Source organism: Capsicum annuum, chromosome 6 (genome assembly GCF_002878395.1).
Source record: "Capsicum annuum cultivar UCD-10X-F1 chromosome 6, UCD10Xv1.1, whole genome shotgun sequence".
In the NCBI taxonomy this organism is placed as follows: Eukaryota; Viridiplantae; Streptophyta; class Magnoliopsida; order Solanales; family Solanaceae; genus Capsicum; species Capsicum annuum.
The window spans coordinates 34,653,638-34,667,489 of NC_061116.1; the positions used below are offsets into that span (position 1 = coordinate 34,653,638).

At 35.0% G+C, this 13,852-nt stretch overlaps 1 protein-coding gene across 1 annotated transcript; it reads left to right on the forward strand.

Annotated features, from left to right (window-relative positions):
- Positions 1-2,303: 2,303 nt before the first annotated feature.
- LOC124899470 lies at positions 2,304-3,113 on the forward strand. Its single transcript, XM_047414364.1, has 2 exons — positions 2,304-2,438; positions 2,616-3,113. Exons 1-2 carry the CDS (start codon positions 2,304-2,306, stop codon positions 3,111-3,113), a joined length of 633 nt encoding a protein of 210 aa, XP_047270320.1.
- The last annotated feature ends 10,739 nt before the right edge of the window (positions 3,114-13,852 follow it).

A 13,852-nucleotide genomic window follows, 5' to 3' on the forward strand; every position in this document is an offset into this window, starting at 1 on the left:
TTACAAACAATAGATCTAGCCTTATATTTTCTTGTTTGAACTGAGAAATAAACTAAAGGTAGTGAATTATCAATGAGGATTTGGGAAGGTTAATATTCCATCTAATGATTAATGTTGTAACAAGATTAATCAACTTGAGATAAAATTAGTGTGAATTGAAGGTTTTCCTAAGTTCGAGAGAATTAGGGAGAACAACATATAGGTAGGTTGAGAAATACTTAGATAGACTGTCAATATTGATAATTTCGTATTTCTCACAAGTCACGAGAATTTAGTACTATAACTATTATTCAATGAGGGGTTAGTAATCATAGTGATCACAACCCTAGTTTCTCTCTATCATTGATTTGAACCATTGAAATTTTATCTTTGAGTTCTAAAGCAAGTCGAAACTTTAATCATCGTTTGACTGATAAAACCCCCCAATTAAAGGAAACCATTATCTATCAGTCATTTTAATCACAAATAAACTTGATTGATATCTTATTCCCTGTGGGATTCAACCCCAACCTAGTTGGGTTATATATTTGACAATGACCGCTTACTCTCTCATAAGAAAGGTGTAATTTGGGTGTATCAAATTTTGGTGTTGTTTCTAGGGAATACAATTTCAAATTGAGTATATCTTTGATAATTGACTCGTAGTAAGTTTCCTAGTTTTACTTTTATTTGTTGTTTTTGTTCTCTACAGGGTAGTTAGTGTGTATACCAAGTACATGGATTTCAGGTGAACCATTATTACCAGTGCATCCAAAACCTCAGTTGATTGGTAGAATGGTAGACCCATAAGAAGCAAGAAGTCTAGCCGCGTTGGCTAGGGCTCAGTTAAATCAACAGAATATAGATAACCCAGGTTGGGTACCAAATCCAGATAAAAAGGACCTGGGAGATGATGATTTAATTGACCCAGCCAATAGGAGCCATGCAGCGGGAGTAGTTGCACCTGTAAATTGAAATCATCCATTCAGAGGAAGACTAGACCATCAAGCTATGCAGTTTGCTATTGATAATAATGAAGATGATTTAGATGGAGCAGGAGCTACAGGGGCAATCATTCTACCACCACTATCTCTTAGGGTAAAATTCAACATCACCAGTACTATGATCCTGATACTGAATTTGAAATGACTCTTTGGTGGATTACTTGGTGATGATCCAAATCTATATTTGGTAAATTTCATCAATATTTGTAAGTCGTTTGATAATCCTGGAGTGGGACAAAATGCTATTCATTTGAGATTGTTCCCACTGTCTCTGTCTGGAGAGGCAACTATGTAGTTGAATGAGCTGACTCCTAATTCTAAAACAAACTGGAGGCAATTGAAAGGAGATTTCCTAGAAAGGTTCTTTTCTCCCTCCAGAATGTTACAGTTAAGAGATGAGATCAGAAACTTTAGGTAATTGTCTAATGAATCTTTGCATGAGATTTACGCAAGGTTTAAAAACAAGTTGACTCAATGCCCAAACCATAAGATGACTGATGAACACTTGATGGAAATATTCTACAGAACTTTGAACTCACTTACAAAGATAATAGTGGATAATACTACAGGAGGAGCTTTTATGGAGCTCACCTTTACTGAGGTTGTGGATATGTTAGAAAGAATGACTAAGAAAAGTAGAGCTTGGTATACTAGAGATTCTATGGTAGCAAGCAGTACGGGGTCTAGTGTAATATCAGCAGAGCAGTGTAGGAGAGAAGAGGAGCGTGATCAATATATGGCTTTCATGAAAACCCAGATGGATCTGCTCACAAAACATTTGCTATCAGGAAATATAGAAAAGGTAAAAGTTGTACGGTCCCACGGTAAGGAAGCTGAATCAAACACTGAGGAAAAGGCTAACTACTTGCATAACCAGGGGGATTTCTGGACCGGTGGTCAAGGAAACTAAGGTTGGAACCATCAAGGAGATTGGAAGAATAAAAGTGATAGGAGTGGACTGTATATACCTCCTATAAGCCGTGATAATGTTGTCACCAATTTAGGCAAAATATCAATGGAGGACATGATGGAGAAACTATTAAAGGGAATTGAGGCGACCAATTTTGGGAAGACTAGAATGAAGAGTGACATATCTTCCATGAGTCAACAAGTAAATTCACACTAACTGTTATTAAAGAACTAGAGCAGCAAATGAGCCAATTATTCGTAGCATTCAACCAAACACAGAATGGGACTCTACCAAGTGATACAGTTTAGAATCCAAGGACTAATGGATCATGTATGGATATTACCACTAGGAGTGATAAGATGTTATCTAGTCCAAGATTGGGGGCATCCTCTTATACTAATGCGGTCGAAATGGATTGGAAGATGGTTGATGAATCTTCAGTGGTGCCTGTAGAGTTAGGAAATTTGGAAAAGAAGAGCGTAGAAGTGGAACAACCACCTAAACTGAAGCATGTTAGTGATGTAGAGCAAGGGATAAGAAAGGAGGTAAAAGTTGCCCCAGTTGAAATCCCAAGGCCACCACCCCCATTTCCATAATGATTAAAGAAGAAAGAAGATGAAAGTAAGTTTAACAAATTCATGGCTATGTTGAAGCAATTGATAGTGAACGTGTCTTTAGTTGAAGCACTTAAGTAAATGTCAGGATATACTAAATTTATGAAGGATCTTATGATGAAGAAAAGAGCAGTGAGCTATGAACCAGTGGATAATCTCCATCATTGTAGTGCTATTTATATAATTTCCTTAGTAAAGAAGAAGGCAGAACCAGGAGCGTTCACTATTCCTTATACGATTGGATCTCTAGAATTTTCTAAGGCCTTATGTGATCTGGGAGAGAGCATTAATCTGATGCCGCTAGCTATTTATAAAAAGTTAGGTTTAGGAGATCCCACACCCAGCAACATGAGACTAGTTATGGTGGACAGGTCTGTGAAAATGCCAATCGGTATGCTACATGATGTACTTGTAAAGGTGGCTGATTTTATATTCCCTGCTAACTTGGTGATCCTTGGTTGCGAAGTAAACTTCAAAGTTCCCATAATTTTAGGCAGACCGTTCTTAGCAACTGGGACAGTGTTAGTTAACATGGAGCTGAATAAGTTAAAGTTTAGTCTCAACGGGAAAGAAATTAGTTTTGAAGTACATCAATCCATGAAATAGCAAAAAGAGATGAGTGTCTTCTCGATTGTTGATGTATTCTATGAAGATGGGAAAGATGCACTAGCTAGGGATGAAGCACTTTCAAGGTATCTTGATGAATTTTTAGTATTCAAGATAACCTAGTAGTGTCACGACATTAAATCAGGTACTGCTTGGGAGGCAACCCAAGGCATTTTGTTGTTTGTATTTGTATTATATGATTGATATCAAATCTCTTCACCTATGGTGCCACAGGTATGTTTCTAACTCTCTTGTTTTAGTTTGATACATTGGGGACAATGCATGATTTTAAGTTGAGGGTGAGACTGCTTGTGGGTGTTGATATCCTCTTGGGGATTTTGTTGTCGTACCTTTTTTCCCCAGAGTCTTGTTCCTATTAGAGCCGATATGTTTAGGTGTACTGTGTTTTGTTTTGTGATGTGTTGTGCTTAATTGGGAGAGAATTAAGTATCTGGGGTAGTTGACATTTTTTTTTATTTTTGATTTTTGGGAATAATAAATACCTCTCCAATTGTCTATTTTGTAACTGTGTGATGTACATCTATATGCGACTACTGTGAATCTTTTTATGGCATTAGTATTAGGGACATGATAATCATTGCTAAAAATTGCATGAACCGAATAGGTAGTAACTTGTGATGTACCTTTGTGACATGAGTTTGTGAGATACTATCTAGTTCCCATTATGTGTAAAATCCAAAACTTGCCCGGTTGGTCTTGCCTTGGTTGTAGGAGAATGGTTAGGAAAGGATCATAGGCCATTTTTGATATTAGTCCATTTTAGCCTAAATGACCTTCCATGTTAGAATAATTTCCCTTGATCCTGATTTTGAGCCTGAAGGCGAATATTTTTTTTATTATTATACCTATCACCTTCCCACTTGGATCACAATGAACCTGTTTTGGCCCTGGTCCTCCTTGGGCATTGTGCACTTTGACTTAGGAAAATTGCGTAAGTTAAGGGTGGCTATCATAAGGGTGCATGATGTAAAGTGAGTATGAAGAAGGGTTAAAAAAAAGCAAGGATGGGTGTGGTAGAAAAAGAATAAGAAAAGAAAAATTATGAAAAAGAGAAAATAAAAGACAAAAAGACCGCATCCGACCTGAATTTGCTTCAATAAAGAAAGGGAGAAATAATTTAAAGGGTGATAAGTGAGACCCTAAAAATAGTGTAGTGCCAACGAGGCTTAGTCACTTTAAATATCCTTGCGTATCGTACCAACCCCAAGCCTAAATAAGGAGTACAATGGTTGCTATCTCTTTCTTTCTTATATGGATCTAAAACCCATAACAAGGGTTGTGGGATCTATGATTATTCCTTCATGGATTTAATAGTTGGTTAGGGTTTGAGTAATTGTGGGAACATCTTGATAATTCCTTTGTAATGATTATTTTCTATTAGTTGCAAACAATAGATCTAGCCTTATGTTTGCTTGCTCAAACTGAGAAATCAACTAAAGGTAGTGACAACATAATATCTAAGCCAAAAGTGAGGTATCACAAAACCTTATAAAGTTCATACCTTCAATCGGCAATGAAATAATGGGTGGTGTAGTCAAGAGTGTCTTGAGCTTTTGGAAAATCTCTTCATATTGGTTTGACAAAAAAATGTCACTTCCTTCTGAATCAACCTTGTCAAGTACATTTATGGATGCAAAGTTCTTAACAAATCTGGGGTAATAACTATCAATACCTACAAAACTTCTTACCTCAGCCACTGAACTAGGACGATTCCAATTCTTTACAACCTCAATCTTCTATGAATCCACCACCACCCCTTCTTTAGAAACCACATGCCCCATGAAGGTAACTGAAGATAACTAGAATTTACACTTCAAAAACTTAACAAATATCCATTTCTCCCTTAGAATTTCAAATATATGCAAAGATGCCCTGCATTCTCTTTCTTTCTCTTAGAGTACACAAGAATATCATCAATAAACACAAGAACAAAAGAATCTATGAAAAACATAAATATCTTGTTTATTAAACTCATAAAGGTTACAGGTGCATTAGTCAACCCAAAAGACATCATCAAAAACTCATAATGGTCATATCGAGTTCTAAAATTGTCTTTGGTATGTCCTCTGGTCTAATTTTCAAGTTATGACACAAATCAATTTTTAAAAACACTGAAACACCCTGTAAATGATCAAACAAGTCATCTATGTGAGGCAATAGATAATTTCTTCTGATGGTAACCTTATTTAGCTGCCTATAATCAATGCACATCCCCAAGCTACCATCCTTCTTCTTGATAAAAAAATATCGGAACACCCCAAGGTGAAGCACTTGGATGAATAAAACCTCTATCAAGTAGCTCCTGTTGTTGAGTTTTGAGCTTCTGTAACTCTTCTAGAATCATTTGATAAGGTGGAACAGAAATAGGGTAAGTGACTAGCTCTAAGTCAATGCTGAAATCAATATCCCTATTTAGAGGCATACTCGGTATGTCTGAAGAAAACACATCTTTAAATTTGAAGACTACCAAAATTGACTCTATAAAAGAGGACCTCGTGTCTACATCCTGAAGATGACCTAAAAATGTTGAACATCCCTTTCCTCCTAGCTTTATAGCTCGGACATACAATATTATCTTGACTGATTTTGCTTTATTCACTCCATTCCACTCCATTTCCTTCATCCCAAGGATAACTAGAGTAACTATTTTAGCATTATAGTTTAAAATGGCAAGATATGGAGATAACAAGGTCATATCAAAAATTGCCTCAAAGTCCAATATATCAAGAATAACCATGTCTACCCAAGTATTAAAACCTACAAATAATACAACACAAAAACGATAAACATGGGTTACTATCACAAACGCACCCACAAAAACGATAAACACGGGTTACTATCACAAACGCACCCACCAGAGTAGACATATAAATAGGATAATCAAGTAAATTATAAACCAAATCCCTACCACCACGAACTTGAAGAAAAATAGGAATAAGTAGACCTCGGGTTAAATAAAATAGAATTCATCCAATCACAGACAAAAATAGTACTTGTGATCACTGCATTAGAAGCCTTGGCATCAGTCTTTCCTAGAAATACATAACAATAAGCCTGGTCATCAATCTAAGCTAATTCTTTTACCAGTTGTTCTCCTCCCCTGGTTCCACCACTTCCATCAATCTAAGCCTGCAACTGTGTCTAGGCATTCACCTGCCTCATAGGACACTTTTTCTTAAAGTGAACAGTTTTATCCTAATAGTAACATCCCTGCCTAAGAGAAGGCCTATTGAGATGAGTCAGAAGCCCCTTGGCCCCTAACCACCAGTGCCTGAGAAGAACCCTTAGTTGGAATCACAGTAAAATATTGCAAGGCAGACTGAATAAGATGGGTTAAATAAGCTAATAATCGTGACCTTTAGAGTAATACTCACTAAAATTCTCAACGTTTTGAGATTTCTTGGCTAACATCTTAGCCTGACCCATATGGGTAACCCCCTCTAACTTTTTCACATAGTCAGAAACTTCATTGAACCCTTTTTCTGTTGAATTCATATGCACAGATAATACCTAAAGGTCATAATTCAATCCTTTAATATACAGGAAAATCATCTCCTCCTCAAAAGTCAACAATCATGTAGCATAGCAAGACAATGCATGGAACTTGGCCTCACAGGTTGCAACTGACATATCTCCCTGCTCTAATGCCAAAAATTCATCCTTCTTGCGATTACAGAGTGCCCATGGAACATACTTCTCTAAGAACAAAGTATGGAACTACTCTCAAGTTAATAAAGGCAAAATCAGTGACTGGCATTCAAAATATGCTCTCACTATTACTTAGCATCCTTCTACAGTAGAATAGTTACAAACTAAACTCCACATTGCTTCACAATCTCCTTCTTATGTAACCTCTTATAGCAATCAATAATAAACTCAAAGACATCCTCATACTTAGTACCTTAGAATATTGGAAGTTTTAACTATATTAATTTTGTCAACAATTTATGTTTTATACTAGTCAACATCAAATCCAACACAAGATGAGGAAAATTATCGATCCCTGAAGCTCCATCTATTCTAGAAGCCATGGCAACAGTAGGATGAATAGTTGGAGCCTGATAAACTGTTAACATGGTGTTTCTTTAGTCCTAACCAACTCACTCAAGAAACTAATACTTAATAAAGAACCTCAGCAGACATAGAGGTAGTCTTGCAACCCTAACTTGAGCTTCTACCTCGAGCTCCATACCTCATTCCTCTATTGTTTTCATTTTCTCCAAATCCTAAGGTGGGAAAGGTGATGCTGACCTCTCAAGATTCTATCCAACCATTCCTTCATATCTACCCCTAGAAGGTGTGGCTCGTCCTATTCTTTTTTTACCTCATTCTCTCACTTGTCCTCTTCTCTGCTTGGTTGGCTCCATAGCTGGAGAGGTTGGTGCAGGAACTACTGCTTAGGTTCTGTTAGACCTAGTGTTCACTATCTACAAAAAAAAAAAATGAAGAAGATTAGATACCAATTTGGAATGCTAAATACCAATTGTAATCAAGTTATAGCACAAAAGAAACAAGAATGAAAAATTTCCTAAAGTCCTATAGTTTCTCGAAGAAAAGTACAGACATCTCCGTACCATTTTGCGAGACTCTGCTAGACCCATTTTGGTATGACGAGATTAACAAACCTAGGTATTTGATACCAAATTTGTCACACACCAAACCCATCATGAGTGGAACTTGCACTGCTCATCCAGTAGGAGAACCAACTATTCCAAATAAAAACCCATAATCCATACTTAGAAGAAATAAGTGGAACTAATCCATCAATATATCTTCTAATCTAAAACCAAATCATAAGTACAATTGAAGATAGAAAAGTACTTATGCAAAAACCATCCCTAGGATCCGAAAGTCATCCATACCAAAACATCTAAGAATTTTAAGAAGGGGATGTACCCCAAAACTAAAATAAAAGGTAAGTTCAAAACTAGAGAACAATGCCAATATGGAAAGATTTCATGGTAGCCTAGATATGCCGGTCACCCTGAAATATGGATTTAACCACTGAAATCACAAGTGAGGTCTCGTAGGAGCCGCTGGAATATGCACTACAAACAAAAGTGCATTCGGGTATAGTATCAGTGCGGAAGAATAATGGTGTACTAATAGAGTCATTTGGCCATCCCAATATGAGAATATGACCATATAACTAAGTTGTAGTATAAAAAGTTCATCCATGCTTAAGAAACATACACTTAGAATAATAACCAATATTGAACAATTAAGATCCAAACCAGCAAGTCAACATATTATCATCTAGTCAAGTTTAGTCATGCCAAGCCAAAATAAGTGAGGACAATTTATTAAGTATAAATATATATTTCCTTGATTCACTTATGGAACTATCAAACTCACCTAACCCTGATATATACACGCTAAGGGATATATAACTACCCTCTTGACATGACCTATAGGGGACAATTACTGTCCATGTACTAAAACCTCAAACACAAGTGTCTGCCAACCTTGTTCTATCAAAATCCCATGAGAATATTCAAAATACCAAATATTCTACATTTACCAAGTAAGTTAATTCAAAATCATATAACAATTGCTAATCATTTGCAAAGACCACACCAAGAAATATGCACTAACAAGTCATACTACAAAGTAGTTAACATGCACATGAAGGACAAATTAGATTAAACTACAATACCATCACCTACCTCAAATCAAGCTTGCACAACTCTGCTATGTTGAAGCTTTGCCCTTCGATTCAATTTTCATTTATCATGGTCTAGAATATGCATACAAATATATAATTAAAGAATTGACCTAACATGTCGGGATTTATAACTCACACCCAACTCCATAGGTCAAATCATGATCATGCCCTTTCCATTCTAGGGATTTTCCATCGTAATTCACCTAAAACTACCAATTTCGTGAATAAATTAGTGAATTAATGGGATGCAAGGGTAAATTAAATGTTAATAATCAAATCTCATTAACTTATTCCTTAATTTTTCCCCTTGCACCAGCCATTAACCACAATCCACCCTAAAAAACTCCTTGAACTTTGTGAATTAACAATTCTAAAGTTTCATAATTAAATACGAGTTAACGAAGATAAATTTCTTACGTTAACGAAGCCAAACGAATAAATCTTGGAGTATTTCTCCCTAAATTGCCCTTCCTTTACTCCAAAATGAGTTTTAGAAAAATAAACTATTTTTAAAAAAAATATTTTAATAAATCAATGGTTTTCACCACTGTAGTAATACCAGATTGCTATAGCGGTCATTGACCACCTTTAACCGTCGCTACCTCTATGGCACTTGCCTCTTTAGTTGTGTGCTGACCGGTATAGTAGAGTCGACAGGATAAAATATTCGTATTTGCCAAAAATCTCACCTTTTGCAACACACTTTGAATCTAGGACATTCTAAATAGTGCCATTTATGCTATGACCAATTTTAGAAGTTCTACTTACCCAAATTTAACTTCATAAATTTCTACAGGTTCTTTATTGTCATAGCTGACTATAAATCAAGACAAATGTCACTTCCCTAAACAAAATCACTCCCAGATTTCCCTAGGACAAACCTTACTCCAAAATTAATTGAAACTAGCCTAGTCTGAAATTTCTAACGTCTAAATTGAGAAGAATTTAGAGATAAGATTTTAATGTAGGACTCATATGTACTGACAAAGAGTATCATTACAACCTCTATATTTTTAAGGAAAGAACAATTGTTGCCAACTCAAGAACATAAGTCAAGTAATTCTTATCATGGGATCTGAGTTGTCAAGAGGCATATGCTATAATTTACCATGCTACATTAACACACAATTGAGGACAACTCCTAAAATCAAAGTTGTGCCCATCTGGACTCTCTGATAGAGCCAAAATTGAAGCAGAAGTTGAAAAATCTTCTCGCAAGCATTAGACTACTGAAATCTGACTTTTTCTAAGTCAATCTATAGGAACTTTTTTTACTATTTACCTTCGCGGGCGAAAACTCCTAAACTAGTAAATAAAGGGTGCTTGTGTTGTGGTTTTGAGTTCCTTGGCTTGTGTTCTAATAGTAACCACAGGAAGAAAGCGGGGAGCATGGTCCCTAGTCTCGTTTTTGCCAAGCCTGATTCTCTATGGCATGGACGTCTTTGATTGGATGGATTATAGAAGAAGCAATAGATGAAAATTATTCAACAAACCATCTATAGTAACTAGCTAAACCCTTGTAATTTCTGATAGAGAGATGGGTGTAGTCCAGTTTCTAAATGCTATAAACTTTTGAGGATCAACCAGTGTGAACTCACCAAAAATGATATGATCAAGGAATTCTACTAATTTCAAACAAAATTTACACTTTCTAACATCAGAAATAATTAGAAATATTTGAAAGCCTTTAAGACAATCCTCAAATAATCTGCATGTTCATTCTCACTCTCGAGAATAAATGAGGATGTCATCTATGGACATAATAATGAATATGGGCACGTACTACTTGAACACCATGTTCATCAAGTCCATAAAACCTGTTGGAGAATTTGTTAGTCCAAAAGACATAACAACAAATTTGAAGTAGCCATAGGGAGTTCTGAAAGTTGTCTTTCGAATTTCATATTCTATGACCCTAAGTTGACAATAGCCGGATCTAAGGTCTATCTTGGAGAAACAACTAGCACCCTAAATTGGTCAAACAAGACATTAATCCTAGGAATAAGATACTTATTCTTGATTGTGATCTTGTTTGGTTGGCGGTAATATATGCATATTCGAAGGAAACTTTTTTCTTATGCACAAAAAGTATTGAAGAACCACATGGAGAAATATTAGGTCTAATAAAACCCTTATCAAAGAGGTCTTTTAACTGTTCCTTCAATTTCTTAAGCTTTTTTGGAGCCATTATTTAGTGAGGCATTAAGAAAGGCTGGGTATCTGGAAGAAAATCTATTCCAAAGTCTATCTACTACTTGAGGGTAGTCCGTGCATATCTTCAGGAAATACTTTTGTATATTCATTCACAACTAGAGTTGTTTGAAGAGTTGGGGTTTCATACCTAGAATCTTTCATCCAAACAAGATGGTAAATACAACCCTTGGAGATCATTTTTCTAGCCTTAAATTAAGAGGAAAACTGACTTATAGGCATTAATGTACTACCCTTCCATTCTAATACTGGTTCATTATAGAAATAAAACTTAATGGATCGGTTTTTTCAATTGAATAATGCATAATAGGAATGTAGCCAATCCATGCCAAGGATGATATCAAAAGCAGTTATATCTAACTCTACTAGATCAATTATGGTGATTTTTTGGGAATCTATGAGTAGGCAGTTTTTGTATACTCATTTAGCTATAACTGAGTCAGCAACAAGAATAGACACTGGGAAGGGTACTTAAAGGATTTTTGGACTGACACCAAAGTCTACTACAATATAAGAAGTCACGATGAAAAGTCTAGCTCTGAGATATAACAAGGCATATATATCAATATGAAAGACTCATAACGTACCATTGACTACATTAGGGGAATCCTCTTGATCTTTTCAAGTCTGCAAGGCATAGAATCTATTTTGACACTATCTATCACTTACACTAAAAGAGGCACCCTACTAAGTGGGGCAACCTACTAGAGCTGCTAAAGAGGTACCCTAAGTATGACTGATGATACCACCTCTCTTAGCTTATGGATATCTCAAAATTAGTGTCCTATATTTCCATAACAAAAGCACCCATCCTTACCTATCAAATAGTCTCTAAGGTGGTTTTTCCCCCACTTATTACAGGATGAGAAAGTATGATAATTGGAAGCACGATAATGAGACTTAGTTCATAGTGCTCTACCTTTCTGATCCAATCTTGGTCTGAAAGATGGAACACTAACAAAGGATAGGTTTGGAGCTAAAGATATTTGGTGAAAGTGAGAGCGATTTTCACTACCCTTCTTCTACTGAGAATAGTCAAAGTTTCCTATTCCATCTCTCTTGGTCTCCTTTTCTTTCTCTTTAATTTTTTCTTTCTCAAAATGTTGAGCATGAGTTATAAGCCTGAATAGACCTATTTTCTTGACTAGCATAGTAGTCCTACACTCCTTGACCACTAACTCAAAGACACTCGAAATAAATTTACTCATATAGACCCTTAAGTTAGCCACCATCGTTGGAGCATACTTAGAGAGTTAACTTTAGAGAATACTCTTTCACAGACATATTACCCTATTTTATATTTATGAACTCCTCAACCTAGCTTACCTCAACACAATAGGAAAGAATCTATCTAGAAAAGCAGTCATCAACTTATTCTAATCCAGTAGGCCTACATCTACACCTCTATCATCCTTCCACTTCTTTTACCTAGTCTAAGTGTAACATCCCAGGTGTTTGCGGGTTTATTTCATCCAGTGACATGGAGTTTGAGCTTAAATTTTAGCGTTTTACTATAACAATTTACGTGATTAGAGAACATGTGATTTAAATTTGACAATAAGAACAATTTATTTGTCGTCTTCCAAAAATGCCTTATATTTTAATGCAAAAAAATTCCTTAGTTACGATATAATTGGGATTGTATTTATTTTATAAGTGTTACACAATTTATTGATATTTTAAAGGAGATAGAAAGTTCAATTATGTTAACATATTATTAATATGATAGGTATACGTTATCCGATATAATTTTCTATTAATTGTGGTACTTTTATAAAGTTGTATTTATTTTATTATGGGCCCATGCAATACTGAATATTTACATAATGAGACAAAAATAATTTGAGTATGTCACTTCTACCCCACGTGGAAAATGGAGGGAGTATATTACATGGTATAGCCCCAATAGTGGGTGGATTTATATTTTTGACCTCAATAAGAAAAGTCTTTAAAGACTAGCCTTCCTTCCTGTTTAAGTTTAGTACAAGTACAATTTTACCCCTCTCAACCTCAAATATTTTTAAATTTTCCTCATTTGTCTCTGAAATTCTATTTTTATTTTTATTAGTTCACTTTTTTATTTTTTCTTTAATTTTATTTTCATGTTTTTAATTCTATCTCTACCTTTATTTTTTCTCCTTTTCTTTTTTTCTCAAACATTATCTATTTCTTCATTTCTTTTTCTTTTTTTAATTCATTTGTCTCAACCTTTATTTTTCTTTTATTTTTCATTTTTATAATTTTTCTTTTTTTAATCAATTTTCTCAAACTTTATTTTTATTTTTTCCTCTCATTTTTGTTTTTATCCATTTTTTAATTCTTCATTTTTTTCTTAATCTTTTTTTTTCCTTGTCCTTTTTTTTTTCTCAATCTCTTTTTTCTATTTCTCTATTTTGTTTGATCTCTTTTTTTTTCTCAATTTTTATTATATTTTGCTAATAAATAAAAAATTAGATAATCCGCAAAGAAATCTTCTTTTTTTGAAATCAAAGAAAATTTAAGGGCATGAATTGTTGTTAGGAAGTTCTTTGGGATAAGTTTTGCCTCTAAGGCAAAATTATGGAACTCCTCATAAATCAAGGCACAATGTGGTAGTGTCAAGTCTTACTTATGGAGCATTACTTGTTGTTTGAAAATCTTTGAGTTAAGTTTTGCTTCTAAGGCAAGAGTTATAGAACATCTCATAAACAAAAATATAATGTGGTATTGTCAACACTTGTCCATTGGGAGTAACTTGTTCTTGTGGGAGGTTCTTGGGCTATGTTTTATCTTAAAGGTAAGACTATTAAAGTATCACATAAATCAAGACACAATATGATAGTGTCAACTCTTGTCCATGGGG

Bases quoted from the DNA above. Each gene is read 5' to 3' on its own strand.
- LOC124899470 (XM_047414364.1), top strand. From the start codon at position 2,304: ATGGATTGGAAGATGGTTGATGAATCTTCAGTGGTGCCTGTAGAGTTA. The intron at 2,439-2,615 runs GTAAAAGTTGCC...AAATTTATGAAG, and splicing joins AGCAAGGGATAAGAAAGGAG to GATCTTATGATGAAGAAAAG.